General features: G+C 40.0%; 2 protein-coding genes across 10 annotated transcripts; one reads left to right on the forward strand and one right to left on the reverse strand.

Annotated features, from left to right (window-relative positions):
- The first annotated feature begins 803 nt into the window (after positions 1 to 803).
- LOC112294470 (uncharacterized) lies at positions 804 to 9,135 on the forward strand. Of its 7 annotated transcripts, none has more exons than XR_002973381.3 (17): positions 804 to 1,613; positions 1,978 to 2,101; positions 2,497 to 2,568; positions 2,736 to 2,792; positions 3,316 to 3,408; positions 3,861 to 3,974; positions 4,178 to 4,282; positions 4,602 to 4,775; positions 4,933 to 5,058; positions 5,711 to 5,920; positions 6,205 to 6,348; positions 6,462 to 6,536; positions 6,705 to 6,783; positions 7,211 to 7,278; positions 8,070 to 8,137; positions 8,570 to 8,618; positions 8,896 to 9,135. XR_002973381.3 is itself a non-coding variant. In XM_024544933.3 (17 exons), the coding sequence occupies exons 1-16, from the start codon at positions 1,525 to 1,527 to the stop codon at positions 8,600 to 8,602; spliced, it is 1,668 nt and encodes a 555-aa protein (XP_024400701.1). In that variant the 5' UTR covers positions 804 to 1,524; the 3' UTR covers positions 8,603 to 8,618; positions 8,896 to 9,135. The 7 variants fall into 7 exon arrangements, 6 of the variants coding, with proteins under 6 accessions (XP_024400701.1, XP_090102767.1, XP_090102768.1 ...); XM_024544933.3 differs by having other exon boundaries at positions 8,033 to 8,137; XM_090246641.1 differs by having other exon boundaries at positions 3,864 to 3,974; positions 8,033 to 8,137.
- A 1,236-nt stretch (positions 9,136 to 10,371) lies between these two features.
- LOC112278768 (uncharacterized) lies at positions 10,372 to 15,876 on the reverse strand. Of its 3 annotated transcripts, none has more exons than XM_024512511.3 (9): positions 15,544 to 15,876; positions 14,452 to 14,523; positions 12,855 to 14,238; positions 12,432 to 12,536; positions 12,058 to 12,279; positions 11,847 to 11,938; positions 11,450 to 11,549; positions 11,155 to 11,253; positions 10,372 to 10,961 (listed from the first exon to the last, which is right to left on the reverse strand). In XM_024512511.3, the coding sequence occupies exons 3-9, from the start codon at positions 14,223 to 14,225 to the stop codon at positions 10,893 to 10,895; spliced, it is 2,058 nt and encodes a 685-aa protein (XP_024368279.1). In that variant the 5' UTR covers positions 14,226 to 14,238; positions 14,452 to 14,523; positions 15,544 to 15,876; the 3' UTR covers positions 10,372 to 10,892. The 3 variants fall into 3 exon arrangements, with proteins under 3 accessions (XP_024368279.1, XP_090102799.1, XP_090102805.1); XM_090246673.1 differs by having other exon boundaries at positions 14,452 to 14,672; positions 15,544 to 15,673; XM_090246679.1 differs by lacking the exon at positions 15,544 to 15,876 and adding an exon at positions 14,939 to 15,047.
- Positions 15,877 to 16,169: the final 293 nt, after the last annotated feature.

Below are 16,169 nucleotides of genomic sequence, written 5' to 3' on the forward strand. Positions count from 1 at the left end.
ACAGCCACGTAATTTCTTCATGGAAGAAGAACCGAGGCTTGACTAAGTCTTTTACCTTTCACTTCTCGCCATTTTGGTTGAATGAGCATTCAAAATGGGAGCATCCTCAGGATAATTCCAGCAAGAGAACAATCCTACACTCAGAAATGACATGAGCAATGGACTACCGTTTTTAAATTAATATGTGATAATTCCTATAACAATTAGAATGACAATCCTTCAAAGATATAACTCAATGGTATAATACGATTCGACATACATGCTGCAAAATCCGCCAAAACTATGTGTACTGGTGTTGGTATACAGAAGGAAATACAGATTATAAATTCGACGTTGTTTAATTCCGCATGAATGCTGGCATAATAGTGAACCTCTTCAAAGGGGAACACAACTGCGAACACCAAGCTCGGTTTAAGAATAGAAAGCACCTTCATATTCTTCCGTGGAATTGAAATCTGCTAGAGCAAGCTTGTTGATAATAGTGCAGAACATCGAGATCTGGTGTTGTACACCTCTAAATTCAGCACAATGGCTAGCCTCTCAGGATTGCGCACCACGATTGTAAAATTGAACTTCAAGGATTAAAAACTACAAATGCATGCAACATTATCACCAAACAGTAATCCTCTCCAAACGGATGCCAAAGTGGCTTAGATAAATTATCAAATTGCGGAAACATCGCGCGCTCAGGCTCCTTTACAACGCCCGACACCAAGAAAATTTGCACAACTGTCCCAAACGTTCTCAAGTTTTTCTCACCTTCGTTTGTTTGTTTGTTTGTTTGTTTTTTTTTTTTTTTTTTTTTTTTTTTTTAATGTCCGAAGCGGCCTGCGCACCCCGGCTCTTTGCCAAAGCTATCCTTTCAGCTGCAGTCAATCTCCAGCTCATTCATACAGAAATACGCGAAAACATCATTTATTGAATATTATTCCGTATCCTATCTCTCAAGCACCGGAAGCTGAACATCAAGAGCAGTGTTCCTCGGAGCACCAAAGCGCTTGCGGAGAAACTCTGATTCGATTGTGAGTCCGATTTGTGTAGGAAGGGCCTTGCTATACAGTCATAGTCGGTCGAAATCCAACTTCAAGAGCTCTCAACATTCCAGCTCGACGATCACGCTTCGAGGGGAGGTCATTCTCTACTACGGATCGCGAAGTATTGCGAAACTTTCCATGGTTGGCTTCTCCATTCCGTGAAGAAGAAGCGCAACTGCAACTCATCGGAGGAGGCAGACATGAGGAAGAAGAGCTCCTCATTCTCATTCATCTGAAAGAGGATGAAACACGTTCAAGGATGATACCTACTAACCTTCTTGCTATTACGTACCTTCCGGGTGACGTATTCGGTCCTCTGTTGCTGTTGTTTCGGCTTCTGTCCATCGTTTCTTGCAACGAGTCGTTGCAAGAGATGATCGGGAAATGCGCGCCTTAGTTGCTTCGTTCGGCACACTAGGAGTTCTTAACTTAGCTGTCCTATCTTGAAACTTGTTAGGTGAACAACAGGGAAGTGAGAGGAACAGAAGTGATGGCAACAGGTGATGTTAGAGGAAATTTTGAGCGTCTTAAAGTGCAGCTCCGCTCTATCTCATATCCGCATGCTCTTGATATTCAAGGGTGACTTCTCAATCTCTAATTCAGACGAATGCCAATGAAATTTATTAAGAAATGCGGTGAATAAATGTGTGTGTGTGCGCGCTTGTTCAGATGTCGTATTTTGTCTGCTTAGTGTATACACTGCTCATGACTTTCCTGTATTCTGTCAGAGAAGACAGTTTTTGCATATTTGTAGCGATTAGGATGATGTCGATGATACCTGCCGTGTTTGCATCTCTGTAAATGCAAGACAGTATCCCATTCTGCTTTTTCATACAGCTTCCTTGAAACAGGTTGAGGGGGTTGCTTTCCATCTGATTCATCACTTTAGACGTTGTCAATAGCGAACCGATTAATAACAGCATTTCGTTAATGGTTGGAGCAGGTGTAATGAAGGCCTGCCCGCTGCCATTTTACCTTTGATTCATTATGCATTACTTGGCTACTCACGCCATGTTGCCCGTTATCTCTCTGTCAATGGATACGTGCTGTATGCGAAAAGTGATCTGGTGCGTCTTTTATTCTGTATCTTTGTGTCTAATCACTGCATACAATTTCAGTTAATTTAGTGAAATGGAGTCTTTTAAACGGGATGTCAACGTACTAAGACGAAAAAAATTATCTGCACCGAGTTCCATCAGACAAGATTTCCATTGTAGTCCTGAGTTACTGACACACTCAGTGAAGAGATGGCTCCGCTTTAATTGTCACTCAAGCATTTGATACATTTTACTGGTTACGCTAAGAAATTATTTTCAAAGCATTGAACAGCTCTTGTGATAATTACACTCTGCTATGAAAATCTGAAATGCCGCGTGCTTCCATTTGTTTCTATGACAACTCTCTTTTTAACATCACAACTTGACTGAGAAGCTCCCTTGGGTTCTTGTTCATGACCTGCCAGCGATTCGTAGAATGCGTGATGAAGCTGCTGCGCAAGGAGTTCGAATACCGCTGTCCTCTAACAATAGCGCAGGTGCTGCATCTTTCAACCTTCGGATGATTTCATAAAATTTCAATCTGTTGAGAAATTTCGTTTGATGCCCCAGCAGAGGTCAAGTTTCAATGTAGAAGCAATCTATTCAGTATGCTCTCGGTACGTTTCAAAAACTCAACTGAGGGCTGTGTGATTGCAACCCCCAGATATTTGGGAGAGGGTTCGCAGAGAAGAAATTTCTCTTCGTACATGATCTGATTCAGGTGAGAGCTGTCTCTATACCCCTTGTCCATTATGAAGCTCACCCAATCTGTTTAGTCTGTTTTGGTTTATAACTCTTAACCGTCACCAACAAGCAGAACCAAAGTATGCGTTAACTTTGATACAAGGATGTCGTAGGACGTCTTAAATGATGAGTGTCTGAGCAGCAATTTTTCGACGTGAAAAGAGAATCTGTACTTGGTTAAGATACTGACGAACTCAAAGTCGTTTCACGTTTTAAATATGTCGGTATTGTCGACTTGCGACCTTCTATGGATGGGAATCAGAAGCTAGTTATCAAATCTGTCGTAGATATGATCGCTTGCTACAAACGAATGCCTGTAGTGCGGTAGTAGTTTGGGAACAAATGCCAGGAAGTATTATACTTTACGAATGCCATTGAAGTTACTGTAATTAATTCTCTTAGGATTCAACATCTACCTCGAGCGGTCAGAGCATAAATGGAAGACGAATAGAATGACCGAACTGGAACTGAACGTTTCACCAGTGTGTTGAAAATCTCAGGATCGTTTTCTGAATATCTTTGACCTATTACGTGACCAGATGTGCAAAAGAAAACACAACGATCTGCTGAGGGTTGTTCGGAATTCTGAGAAGGTGAGTAACATCGTTCATCTAAAACCAAAATATATTTAAATTAGGATCTAAATTTCGTCGATAAAATGAGTTCTGTCAATATTTAGCAATGTTTTTCTACATCACTCTGTAGACGCGTTCACTCTTCACTCTTCCTTCAGATGCGTTCCAATAAAACCTGTACAACTAAGTCGCTGTTGTTTACTTGGTCATGTTAAGTGGTTAAAGGAATTTCTACATCACTTATCAGAGGATGTAATGAACTAACTACTGTTGGCGAAATATAACTTTGACAGCATGCTTGATTCATTTCTTATAGTACCAGCCGTTTATTGTGCATCAACAAACTTAAGTTATGATTTGAGCTAGAATTCCATGTCCTATGTGTTACTATGACCTGCAGTCCTGTTCCTCTTTCACTTCACAGCAGCAAGCTACCTCACTGTTAGCTTAACAGTATGCACTGGGTTCAGCAGAAAACCCCAGTGTGTCGGCCGAAAGCATTTGGAACTTTGCTTCATCAATCACAGCGAAGACCAATTCTTCGAAATAAGCATTTATCCTCGAAGTTCGACAGAAGATGCGAGGTCAGAATACGACTCCATCGTGCTTAAAGCCATTCTTAACATGGCATCAAATGTCAATAGGAACATAGCCCTAGTCCTCTTTTTTATAACACTGGTATCTACTTTTACCTCACCGTTCATAGCCTTGCTATCATTAACCACTGCGCAATCCTTGATTTGCATCAAAATCCTGACCGTCGATCTTTCCTGCACACGTGTTGCAGCTCGACTTACTTCCAGATATTAAATGCCGCGAAGTCCGTCAACGAAGTAGTTGCCAAGACAATACTTGGTTTGTACCTCCAGAAGGCAGAACCCGCTTGAGTGGTGTAAGTAATCTGATCCTAATCGCTGCTTTAATGGTTGTTTATTCAGAAAGTCCACCTGGATAGCGTAGGCAACCTTTCTGAATGTTTATCGCCTACAATTTGGGTGCAGCAATGAAAAGATTGTTTAAGATGTGCAACAGGGATGGTTTATTACATTGAAGTTCGGATGTTATTCATTACCGTTACTCCCAAAAAATCCACCTGTCTCTATTATGTAACAAGTATCCATTTTTTTTTTAAATGATGATCATCATTTTCTAGGTGTAGATTATTAAAATGAGCTTTGTTGATAACTACTCAAACTCACTCGAAATGATAGGTAGCTGAAGAAGATGAAGACGATATTCGTGCTCAAAGTCTCCAAAGAGCGAAGCAACGTGGGCTGAGAGTGCTGACCCGCGTTAAAGATCACAACATCGATGCAACATGTCATATACCACATATGCATATTGGCACTGGAAGCAGCGCCATCATGGGTGCTCAGATGATCCATGTACACTCGCAGTACACTTTCAAGTCAGAATTATACATTTACTTGGAGAGAGGTCCCCATGCTGACTATATGGAGAACCAAGTGTTGATTCAGTGGTTGAGGATGAGAAATTTGATGGGAAAGTGATTTGCAATGTATAAACGTGTTGTGTTGACAGAGAGATCGCGGCTGTGGCTCGATGTCTTCTGATCCAGCCTTTCAAGGAAGAGACCGTGAACATGAGGAGACTTCGCCGAGATCAAGCTCTGACTTTACCCGTCCAAAGCATGGCAACACTTCAATGGTAAGCAACTAGTCGCTGAATTGTCACCAAATTTAGCACAAGAGTCCTTTCTTTTCCGATGCGAGGCTAAACATCTTCTCTGCTTAAAAGAAAGATAACTAATCACTACCGAGATCCTAAAACATAAGACTGTCATTTGGTCTTGAATCATAGGATGACTGCACAACTGTGTGCTCAACCGCATGGGCACCCCAGGATACCTCCGCTACTAATTAAAGCGATACCGCGGAGTCCGAAATTATGAATGACCACAATTTCAACTCTGCAACCCCACCTGCAAGTTGTACCTAACTTGCTGAAGATTTTACATAATTCAAAAGAGGAAGAACCTGACAGACAAAGCTCTTGCCTAGGTCAAGAACTTTGCATGCATAAAAATGCGTATATTTGCAAAGTTCTTGCCAAGGCAATTTATGCATAAATTTATAACTCCCAATGCTCAAGGATAAATAAGTTGACCGCGACAACTCGAGAAATGTGATCATTTATTAAAAGCAAAATTCTCGCTGAAGAAGCTCAGACATCAGTCTATGTCTCCCATTACTGATTTCATATTAGTGCGGATATTGCTGAAGAAGAACTTCTGATCTCTGCTAGGCATTGTCTGCAGACCTCGAACTCTAGTATTTAATTACTTGCTTTCTGCGTGCAGAGTTTTGGTGACTACCCTGTGCCTCTTGAAGAACCAGTAACCAACAAGAAATTTGAAAGTCAATCCCAAACACCGACCACACCAGAGAACAACTGTCCACTTGACCACCTTCATAAAAATCATTTGGCTTCCTCAAAGGCTTGTGGACGTTTCGACATCCCCACACTCATTACAGCAGATGATCCTCCTCAAGCGATGTGGCAAAAAATTGTAAGTGAATTTCATTTCGAATTTCCCATAATTTCAAGATATAAGTTCTAAGTCCACTAGAGTAGTAAGAATTCCACAGAATGCCCTCACGTTCTAATGTTTTGTAATTTGAGTTGCATTCCAGTCATGTGTGGTGTTTTCTTTACGATGCATTCCAAGTGAACAGAAATCTGATTTTTTGCGACAATTATTCATGGGAATTCTCGTGAAAATAGAACCATCCATTGTGTGGTAGCAAATACTGTTCATCATATCATCATCAATTCGAAGCATTTTGTATGCAGATAGATCTTGCCAGCAAGATAGATTCTTGCTTCTGCTCTTTAGACAACAAGATAGCCCAGTCTTTCAATTCTCTGGATGAAAAACTGGAGACAAAGTTCAAATATTTAGATGAAGGTGTTGCTTCCACAAGAGAAACGTTGCAGGTTCGTCTCTAGACTTCAAGATCGCCTTGCCAAGCATCACGTGTAAGTAACAGTGAGTTGAAATTCGATAAGCAACATCCTAATCACCACCGTATCCTAATATCCTACACCAGGAGAAGTTGATTGTGCTAGAGAATCGGATCGAGAATTTAGAAAGGACGTCTCAAATCAGTCCCATGTCCCTCCAGGTAATTTGTTAACTTCCCCCCAATTGTGTCTCTGAGATTACTTTGTTTGAAGACCCTGCAAAGTCTTCAGGGAATAGTTCGCAAATGATTTGTTCGTCGTTCGTATTATTGATTTATTTCCAGCACCAAACTTCCTTGACATTAAAAGTACTCCACTTTGCATTGCAGAGTAATGTCACTTACAATGACAGCCATCCTATACGTGATATTACTAACACATTCAATAGCAGCATTGACAATCGATCATGTGAGTCATAAAACTTTTGATGAACTTCAGATTTGCTGGAAAACCCAAGTGTATCTATCTGAAAGAATGCGAGGAGCAATTAACTTCACTAGATTAATGACTCATTGTTAAGTTCATAAATTTAGAGTTACCAATACTAGTAATTCAAGTCAATATGCCACAATTATGTATCATTTAGTACCATGTAAAAATTTTGACTAGTAATAACTATGTTTGATCATTGGTCCTTTTTCAATATGACAACAAGCCAGTGCATACCAGGACGTAATACATTTCAGTGAATTGTCCTGAGGATGCAATCAAAAAAATTATGATCTGTGTGATAACTTTGCAAGGATGATGAAAATTGGGTTGTCAGAGTGTTCTGAACTCCTGAAAGTCATCACTTGAATTGAGATTCATTGATCGCATTGTGCGCACAATTCAGGGAGGAACTATCCAGGACTGCCGCTAAGGGATCCTTTGATATATTATCCAAATCTGTTTCAACAGCAGGTTAAACCCTTCAAAGCCTACTTCCTTTTGCACCTTCACAAATTCAGTGTGCAACCACAAAAATGTATTCTAAATTGAAAAATTACTTTAATTGGCTACGCGTACCCTATCTTTCTCTAAATATACAATTATATTTGATTGTATTACATTATAACTAACAGCTTATCAATAGAACATCAGATGATTGAGCTTCACACATGTCCACGAAAATCATAATTTTATCATTGATCACATCAAGACTTGTGTCAAAAGAAACCGAGTTATTATAGAATTTTTAAAGTCTAAATAGAAAATAAAATAAAATATAATAAAAATGACATTTTATGCATTTTTCACCTTAAATATTCAAACTATTTTTAGATAAATTTCCAATAAATTCATTTGATATATTTAGAAATATGATAATTTATGAATTTCAATATGTTTCTTCTTTTGTTTTTAATTTTTTGTGATTTCTAATAGATATCAATAACAATTCGGTTTTTAAAATCATTACTTGTTACAATATTATTAGAAATCTTAAAATATTTATAGTCAAATACATAGAAAAAAAATTATTTTCTTAAATCTAATTTAAGTGTATCTGACCAATAAGAAGACCAAAAATTTATAGATTTGATTAAATCACATTTTCATAATTTAAATATTATTTCTATATGATTTACTTCAGTTCTTTTGTATTCTAAAAAAATTGGGTTACTATCATAATATTAAAATTATATCATTTCTGATATATTATAACTATTTATAGCAGGATACACAATCTATACAAAATATACCCATGCATGCAGGCCTATTAAGAACAAACACTCAAGACTTCATTGCTTGTGTAAAAGCTCGATTTCATCAAACAAAAGAGGTAAAAAAATTTGGATAAAAGAATTCATATACATTACCTTGTTAAGCTTTTCAAAGTCATGTTTCTTTTTTGACAAGTATGAACGTACATTTATTAATAAATAGAATGCAATTGTAACAGAATTCTGGTAGTGTGTGCATTAAGTATTTAAAGCTAAAGTTGTAACATGTTATCACATTAAGCAAATATTCATGGAAACCCCTTCTGCATTCAATTTCTTCCAACCTTCATTAATTATGAGTTAACAAATAAATCAAAACTTCAGTACTTTGGAATTGAATAACTTAATTGTACTGAAGTAAACTGTACTCCTTCTTTTATAACATTTAATAAGGACTTTAAAATGTACTAAGATGAAAAGGTTGAAATCAATTTTGTAAAATTTATCTTTGATTCATTACAGTCGTGTAATTTTAATTTTTTACACTGCAGATGTTGAACGTAAATGACACTCTATCCTTTTGAATAGAAAATACTGCAAGTGAGTATTGAATTACATATGTGTGTATATATATATATATATATATATATATATATGTATATTCAAAAATTACTAATTCTCACATTTGAAATATGATTCTCATAAAAATAATAATTTATCTGTTCAGTGGTTATAAAATGTTGAAATTTGTAACTTATTCTAAAAAATTACATCAAGAAAGTGGAATATGAATATTCAATATTTGATTAACATTTAAGTTTTTGATTTCATTTATACTTATTTCAATAACAATGGTTTCTTATGGATTTAATTGCAGGATTTCGGATTTGGTATTGAGTTTACTTTCTGGTAGAATCCAGAACAAACATGCGTAGCAGTAGCACAATTAGGGTGATAATCTTGTTGTCATGCACCTTTTTTTTAAACAATATTTTTATATATAGATTGAATGCAGATCTTTTTTTCAAAAGTTTGAAAAGAAGTCATGTAAAATCTTGCACAATTATAGTGTAAATTTCAACAATCAACTTTCAGTTGAAAAAGTGCTTTTCTTTTCCCCCCAGTTTGTATTATTTGAGGACATTTTTCAAAGCCGAAAATGGAGTAAAATAATGCATATTATTCAATAATTATTTGCATGCTATTCATATATGCTAAGAAAAGCTTTATTGATCTTTATTTAGTTCAAACCAAACACCTGAACTGCAATTTTTCTAAAATTCGATCCTTGAATTTGGTTGTAAATCCATAAATTCTCAATGATGATTGTTACTTTCAAATGCAACTGATGAATCAAACATCTTCTTCTACCATTTAATTATTTATACTTCATTGACACACCAAAACTGTGTGTGATACGTTAGAATTAGATTTGCATAAATGCTTATAAGTCCATCGGAACATTATTCAGGAACCTGATTTTAAAACCTTACTATTCATTACTCAAACCCTTGCTCTCTCATAACAAACATTTGTACCTCACAGTTTTATGTCAAATCAACAATTTTCATGTCAAATTAACTTGTCTTTGGGAAAGTTGGCAGTTATTGTCTTGACCAAAACAAGACACAAAAAAAATTCTAGAGTTATGCTAGATTGTGTATATCCATCTTTGGAAAATGAAAAACCCATGCTTCAAAATCGCTGAAAGCCAGAGGTCAACAAACTTAAACAAGTCATACAAATGAGAATCCCTACGAATTGGAGGTTGAATGGTGAGTCGGAGAATCCATGCTTCTACTTGACTCGGTTCCAAATCGGAGACTGACATGGAGCTGACGAACCTGCAAGTCTGTAAAGCAGAAAAAGAGGGTCCAACCTCGTACAGTCCTGAACACAAGAGTACGCAAGCTCGAATTGACAGAGGTCAATAGTTGAAGTTGCATCAAAGTCATTGAAGAGTTTTGTCCAGGAATTCGTAGGACATGACTGACTTCACACTGAGGCCGCAACCTAGTAGACTTACTACAGAAGTGTTTCTAACCATCAAGGATACCACAGGTAGAGAACTGCATGATGTCCTCGCCAGAGCCCTAACCAGATCTGAAACGAAATCAAATGAGTTGAAACTCCGGAAGAGATGCAAGATTGCTAAATTAAGAAAAGCAACGAGTCCGCAATCAAATTCATTCAGATTATCTAGAGTAAAATAAAAGACTAACACTTGTTATCATGTAAAACCATGTAATCATGTAATCATGTAATTGTGGTGTGACTCTGCAACACTGAGAGTCCGAGGAGCCCGGAAATAGATCCACAAGGTGAGTCCAAATTAACTAACTCCATGGCACAATTTTACTCTTTGAACTTGCTTTTCAGCGGATCCAATTATGATAACCTACTGATATACATATGAACTAAAAAATACCCGTAAGATGTTCGCACTTGGCATCCCAAAAGAAATTTACTACTCTCAGGATCACCCTGAAATTAGAAATCTCAAAATGAAGAGGACAATTCAAGAAGACTTGTCCGGTATAAGTTGGATGAGAGCAAAAACTACCAGTCTAAATTTAGTAGTCATGCTGCTATATACTCTTAATCCATGGTACACAGGACGCACTTTTTAAAAGTAAAACAAATATTGGGAATTTCGGCCCCCTCTCTATTATCCAAGCATGAGGGTATCATAGTACATTATCTGCACTAGACAAAAAGGATCACAACCACATCCGTCAAGTGATGGACAACACATGGAAGCATAGCACCCGAAGTAGGTTTGATTCCACAACAATTTGATCATCCGAAGTTTATGGTATACTCAGTGCAAAGGAGTCTAATCACGTTCCTTGAGGCACCGCAACCGCCACCAAACTATCCACCAGAAATATGCGCCTTACAAACGGGGCACACAGCTTGGCATTGCAACCATTGATCTATACACTGCTCCATCCACAAAAAAATTAGTAAGAAGAAATCGATTCTAAAACATACACTGGTATAAAGATCATTCAGCTACAGAAAACTGCCAGGAACAACTTTGAATCATAAAATGCTGATGCTTCAACGCGGTTCTCAGTCGTGGAGAAAGAGACCAATCGAAGACACCACAGTACAATAACGAACGGTCACATACCGGCTGATGAAAGACATGCATACATGGAAGACGTCGAACAATATCCCCTGACACGGGCACCTCTAAGCATATAGAACAGTCTTCAAACACATCAGTTGGCTGCACCAAACCACATCACAGAGTCACGACTATAAACCAAGTACAACCAGAATTGCATCGGACCCGTCAGCGCCTGTAAACGTGAACATGAATCCATCTCAATTTCAAGATTCTAGAACGATCAAAACTTATGAAAAAAAACAACTTAAAAAATGATAGCTTCTAGACCCTAAAAATTACGGGCATAAGCACTGACTGCAATGGTGGTGACTGGAAGTTGATTGATGGTCTCCATGGAAGCTCCTCGGTGACTAGAATTGTCTGTGTCTAAAGCCAACAACATTTCATAATCGTTCCTGCAATCGAACATCCAAGTATCCAAGGACGGTTCAGCGAAATGCAAACTGCACTAATGGGGCAAAAGACAATAGGGCACCCAATCATCAAGTAGCAGAAAGCTTCAAAATGCATCCAAGAAAAATAACTTTGTACCAAGGTAAGAGTCGATTATGCAAAACCCAAAATCGACAATTACAACATTGCATTGAAACCAGGTCCACACTTTGGACCCGGATAAAATAACATTAAAAATTTGTATACCCCAAAACGGCATCCAAATGAAGATGACAATATCATAAAAACAAGAGACTTACTCGTTGAAATCACGATCTAAATGCGCAAGCTGAAGACCAACAGGCAACTGTTCCTGAAAGGCCATCTCAAGAGCAGCCAAGAACTCCATCCTCTGCTTAGGAGGAAACAAACAAAAAGAACTCTATAAATGTTAAGTACGGAATTTTAAGATAACTACAAGCACTTGGGCATAACTCGTTTGAAAGCTTCAAATAAGGTGCTGAAACTCACTGACTCCAACCCCATGCTCGATGGAAATGGAATGCGTCTGTCAAGCATGTGATCTGGTGTTGGCGCGGAATGTGCATTCAGCATACGACCCAAGGCAGAGTTACGCCTCAATCCCCTGCGCCCCACCCTCGAACCCGATGCAACATTGTCTGCAACACCTGCAGATCCTTGAGCCAATTCGTTTCGAAAAAGCCTTCGTGCTTCCCGATGGTGCTCATTCGCCTAGAAAAACATAGCGACCACTTAAAACCTCACTTTTGTTCCCATTGTCCTGTTCTTCTGAAATCATGTCATAAAGCTCGGTAATGTTGATACCGACCAAAGACTTCTAGTTCATGCATATCATAAAAAAGATTCACAGACAGAAGACTAACCAGCAATCCAGGAGGCGCGAAAAAAACCGGCCTTTGTTCAAGCGGAAGCCACAGACCATGCGAATTCTCTTCATCTTGCAGCATCCTCGCAAACATTTCATCAGTCTAACCAACCACATGTCAACCACCAGAAATAACATGTCAGTCCTGAGAAACAAAGCTTGAGGATTTTTCAGGTCCGCTAGTACTAAGGCACTACTGCACCACTGCACCACTGCTGTTTCCATCACTGGACATAGTACACAGACAGAGACAAACGTCGCCTCAACCAACATGATCAAGCAGCAATGGAAAAATTAGATTACTAGGACAACGTCCAAAGTCTGGTTCTCCAACTCGCAACTTGCATGTGCAATCTTCCACGGTATCGTATTAACACCAGCACATCAAATTTTACTTTTACGACGGAGTTAAGAAGAGTACCGGTGGCTGCGAACCACCCATGTCCTCAAGGGCAAATGCTTCTTGCAACTCTCTCGCAACCCTCTCGTCTTCCGATAATTGTCGGGCGCGCTCCGCTTCTCCGTCATCATCCAAAACGATAGTGTTGCCTGGCCTCACGGAAACCAAAGTTGGAGAGTCGGGATCCTCCAGGTTCACAATGCCATTGGGTTGATTGACCACCCTCTCATTCTCTGTGTCCAAAGGTATAACAAATGGGCGGCGCAAATTATTTGAGTCCGAGGCTTCGAAAATTGAACCACCACCTGCTTGTGACCTATGCCGCCCTAATCTACGACGTAGCCCGTTGTTTACGGTGTGAGAAGGACCAACCAATCGAGTGCCAAGTGCAGAAGGTCCCAGAGTTAAACTTCGGCCCCTCCTTAAACCTGGAGATGGGACAACATTGATCTGTTCCCCCGAAGGAACGCTGTTCTCGTAAACATCTTCTACACGAAGAAAATTTCCGCCTTCACCAGAAGGTTCCTCCGAGTTGGTGACACCACTTCTATGCATGATTCTTCTTGCACGCTTTGCATCCCCGGATGCTGATCCCTGCATTAATCTTCTCACTGGTGACTCCCTGGATCTGTGTGAAGGTCCTACCACTTCATTACGTGCACTTTCGCCATTGCCGGGTCCACTGGAACGAGTATTTCCGAGGGGCGACAAGTCATCAGCAAGGTCAATAACATCATGAACCTGTGTATTTTCAGTAATTGGCCCATTTTCCTCGTCCGACGAGAAACCTATGACTGACTGGTCGTGGATCCTTCTATCTCTAGAACCACTAGCCTCGGATCCCCTTGATATATTGTCAAACAACACTCCAAATCCACCCCGCCCGCTCCTCTCACTAGACTCAACAACGGTGGAAGCAGTAAGAGAACGAGCATTTCTTTCCAACCTATTTCCTGCATGCCTTCTGTTCATCCGAGGATTCCGCCATCCGGACATCTCCGACACCTCCATACTCCCCTCAGAACCAACACTTCTTCCGTCATGTGTCATTCCACTGGTAGCATCACGTGCAACAGATGGCATAGTATCAATCCTTACTCGTCTACGCCAGGGTGAAACATCAGCTTCGGGATTTGCTAATCTGCACCACCGCGCATCACTAGTCTCACGATCATCCATTGTATCAGCGGCCTGATGTTGCAACTCTCCATTATCCTCCACTTCGACCTCATTACTGGTGTGCTCGAGTGAAGGTGTTGCTCTTTCAGACCAACCGGCAAGAGCATTGCATGGCTTTAGAACGCGCGAGCCCCGCCATCGAGTACTCCCTTCTCCAAGGACTTCCACCTCATTTCCCTTACTTCCCTCCTCACTAGGACCACTGCCCTCCATTTTCGGTTTACACCTGAATAAACCCCAAAAAAGAGTTTAGACGAAGGGCTTACTCTATCCTATATAGGATTCATCAAAAAGACTAACTATGACATTACATCAGCAGGACCAACAAAACCATGCACGGCAGTAATCCGCATCCACATTCTACATGGAGAATTAAACTCACAACTATATGTTATCCTTAGAAGAGCATGAAAAACATCAAACCGTGCACGAGTCTTACCAGAAGTTGAGACAGATTTCAGTCCTCTCACAGAGTCGGGTAGTGGTATAGATTCATAGCTATTGCTATTACCTGCAGAAAGCGCACCCCTGAGGATTAAGATATATAGTACACAAAGCGACGCAGGTGCCACTTTCAGTGGCATTTCAAAGGACTAATTCCGGAATCGGAACACAAGTCACTGCATGGGTCCAAGGAAAATCACTCTTCGATTTTTAATCCTGCAATGTATCAAGTAGTCAAGGGCAGCATGAGGTGATATGAACCAGTCTCACGTAAAACAATCCCACAAATACTCTCTTGCAAGGTGCCCTAAATTTGGTGAAGAATTGTTTTTGTAAAAAATCACAAAGAGCAAATTAGAACAGGTGCAACTTAAAGCATTATAAATTTTATTATAAACTGATAATAAAAGAATGAGACCACGTTCTCCGACCTTCTTCAATGCTAATACTCCTAATTTCAGCAAGAAGCGAAGTTTCAAAACCTGTACAGACTGTCGCAAAAAGAAGACACTTCGACAATAGCGTTTGATTAATACTTGTCATGATGCCATCCCGAGTTATTACATCAGCAACGAAGACGCCCAGGAAACTCTTTCCTTCAAACGAAAGACGATCATAACGAAACCCTAGAACTACATCCACCACTACAGAATCTCAAGTCACAACAACAACTGCTCCAAGTCAGAGCAAGGCAAGCGCTCAACTATCTACTCCACCTAACCACTACGAATAACATTCAACAAACGCAATCACAACAGAAACTTCTCGCTTACTAAACGCCTACATTCTCTCCTAGTGCAAATCTAAGCAGGAAAACCGTCCGCGACCCTAAACCGATCAATCCCAAAATCCTCAAAACAATCAAGCAACCAATTCCGAAATAACGACCCAAAACAAAAAAACTTGAATTTATTTTTCAAAAACTCCACAATACCAAAACTGATACCATTCGATTAACCACAAACACCAGCGGAACGTGAAGCGACCTCAACAACGTCGCTACGGACTTAACCCTATCCAATAATTTCCATATCCCAGAGCCCTCCACCAGGTCGTAATATCTCAGCATGCAGAAAAAAACTCTCACCTCCGTAATCTCGCAAGCCAAACTGGCCTCCTCTCTGTCGTCCTCGCCACCGTCAACGCACAGATGTAAGCTCGTCCTCCCCGTCCAACAAAAAAAAGAAAAAAAATCCCGACTAAGAAACCTCCCTCCCACCGCTAATCCTGGACAGTGACGGATGAGAAATGGGGGAGAAAAGAGTGCAACACAAGCAGCAGCAACGGAAGCATCCAGCAGTTGCGTCACCCCCCGTGCAGAAGAAGTGTGGTGAGCGAGAGAGAGAGTGATTCGAAGGCGTGCTCCTCCCTCCCTCCCTCCCCCTCCTCCTGACGATCGGCGAGTGAAGCAGCAGTAGCAGCAGCTAATTCTCGCTCTCGCGGCGCTGGTGTCGCATGGTCTCGTGGTACGAGGCGACACGGAAACCGATAGCGACACGGCAGTTCCCGTTGCCTGGTTTCGTCGTAGCATGTCCCAGCTCAGCCAATTTTGAATCTGGGTCTTGTCCTAGTTGGCAGCTCCATCGTGGCGTTCCCCTCAGTGCTCACGTACCGTTCCCCAAGGTGGGTGTCCAGGTGATCTCATTTGCTGTCATTTTATTCTGGGCAGCCTGAACTCTTTATACACTTTTTTTTATAGTATATTTATTTAAT

The sequence above is a fragment of the Physcomitrium patens genome, chromosome 2 (genome assembly GCF_059467195.1).
Source record: "Physcomitrium patens ecotype Gransden chromosome 2, ASM5946719v1, whole genome shotgun sequence".
Taxonomy (NCBI): domain Eukaryota; kingdom Viridiplantae; phylum Streptophyta; class Bryopsida; order Funariales; family Funariaceae; genus Physcomitrium; species Physcomitrium patens.

Excerpts from the sequence above, each read along its gene's own strand:
- LOC112294470 (XM_024544933.3), top strand. The coding sequence starts at position 1,525 with ATGGCAACAGGTGATGTTAGAGGAAATTTTGAGCGTCTTAAAGTGCAG. Across the intron at positions 2,569-2,735 it reads GTCCTCTAACAATAGCGCAG|ATATTTGGGAGAGGGTTCGC; the intron begins GTGCTGCATCTT and ends TGCAACCCCCAG. Across the intron at positions 8,138-8,569 it reads GATTTCATCAAACAAAAGAG|ATGTTGAACGTAAATGACAC; the intron begins GTAAAAAAATTT and ends TTTACACTGCAG.
- LOC112278768 (XM_024512511.3), bottom strand. The coding sequence starts at position 14,225 with ATGGAGGGCAGTGGTCCTAGTGAGGAGGGAAGTAAGGGAAATGAGGTG. Across the intron at positions 12,280-12,431 it reads TCGCGCCTCCTGGATTGCTG|GCGAATGAGCACCATCGGGA; the intron begins GTTAGTCTTCTG and ends ATGTTTTTCTAG. Across the intron at positions 11,939-12,057 it reads CGAGCATGGGGTTGGAGTCA|AGGATGGAGTTCTTGGCTGC; the intron begins GTGAGTTTCAGC and ends CCTCCTAAGCAG.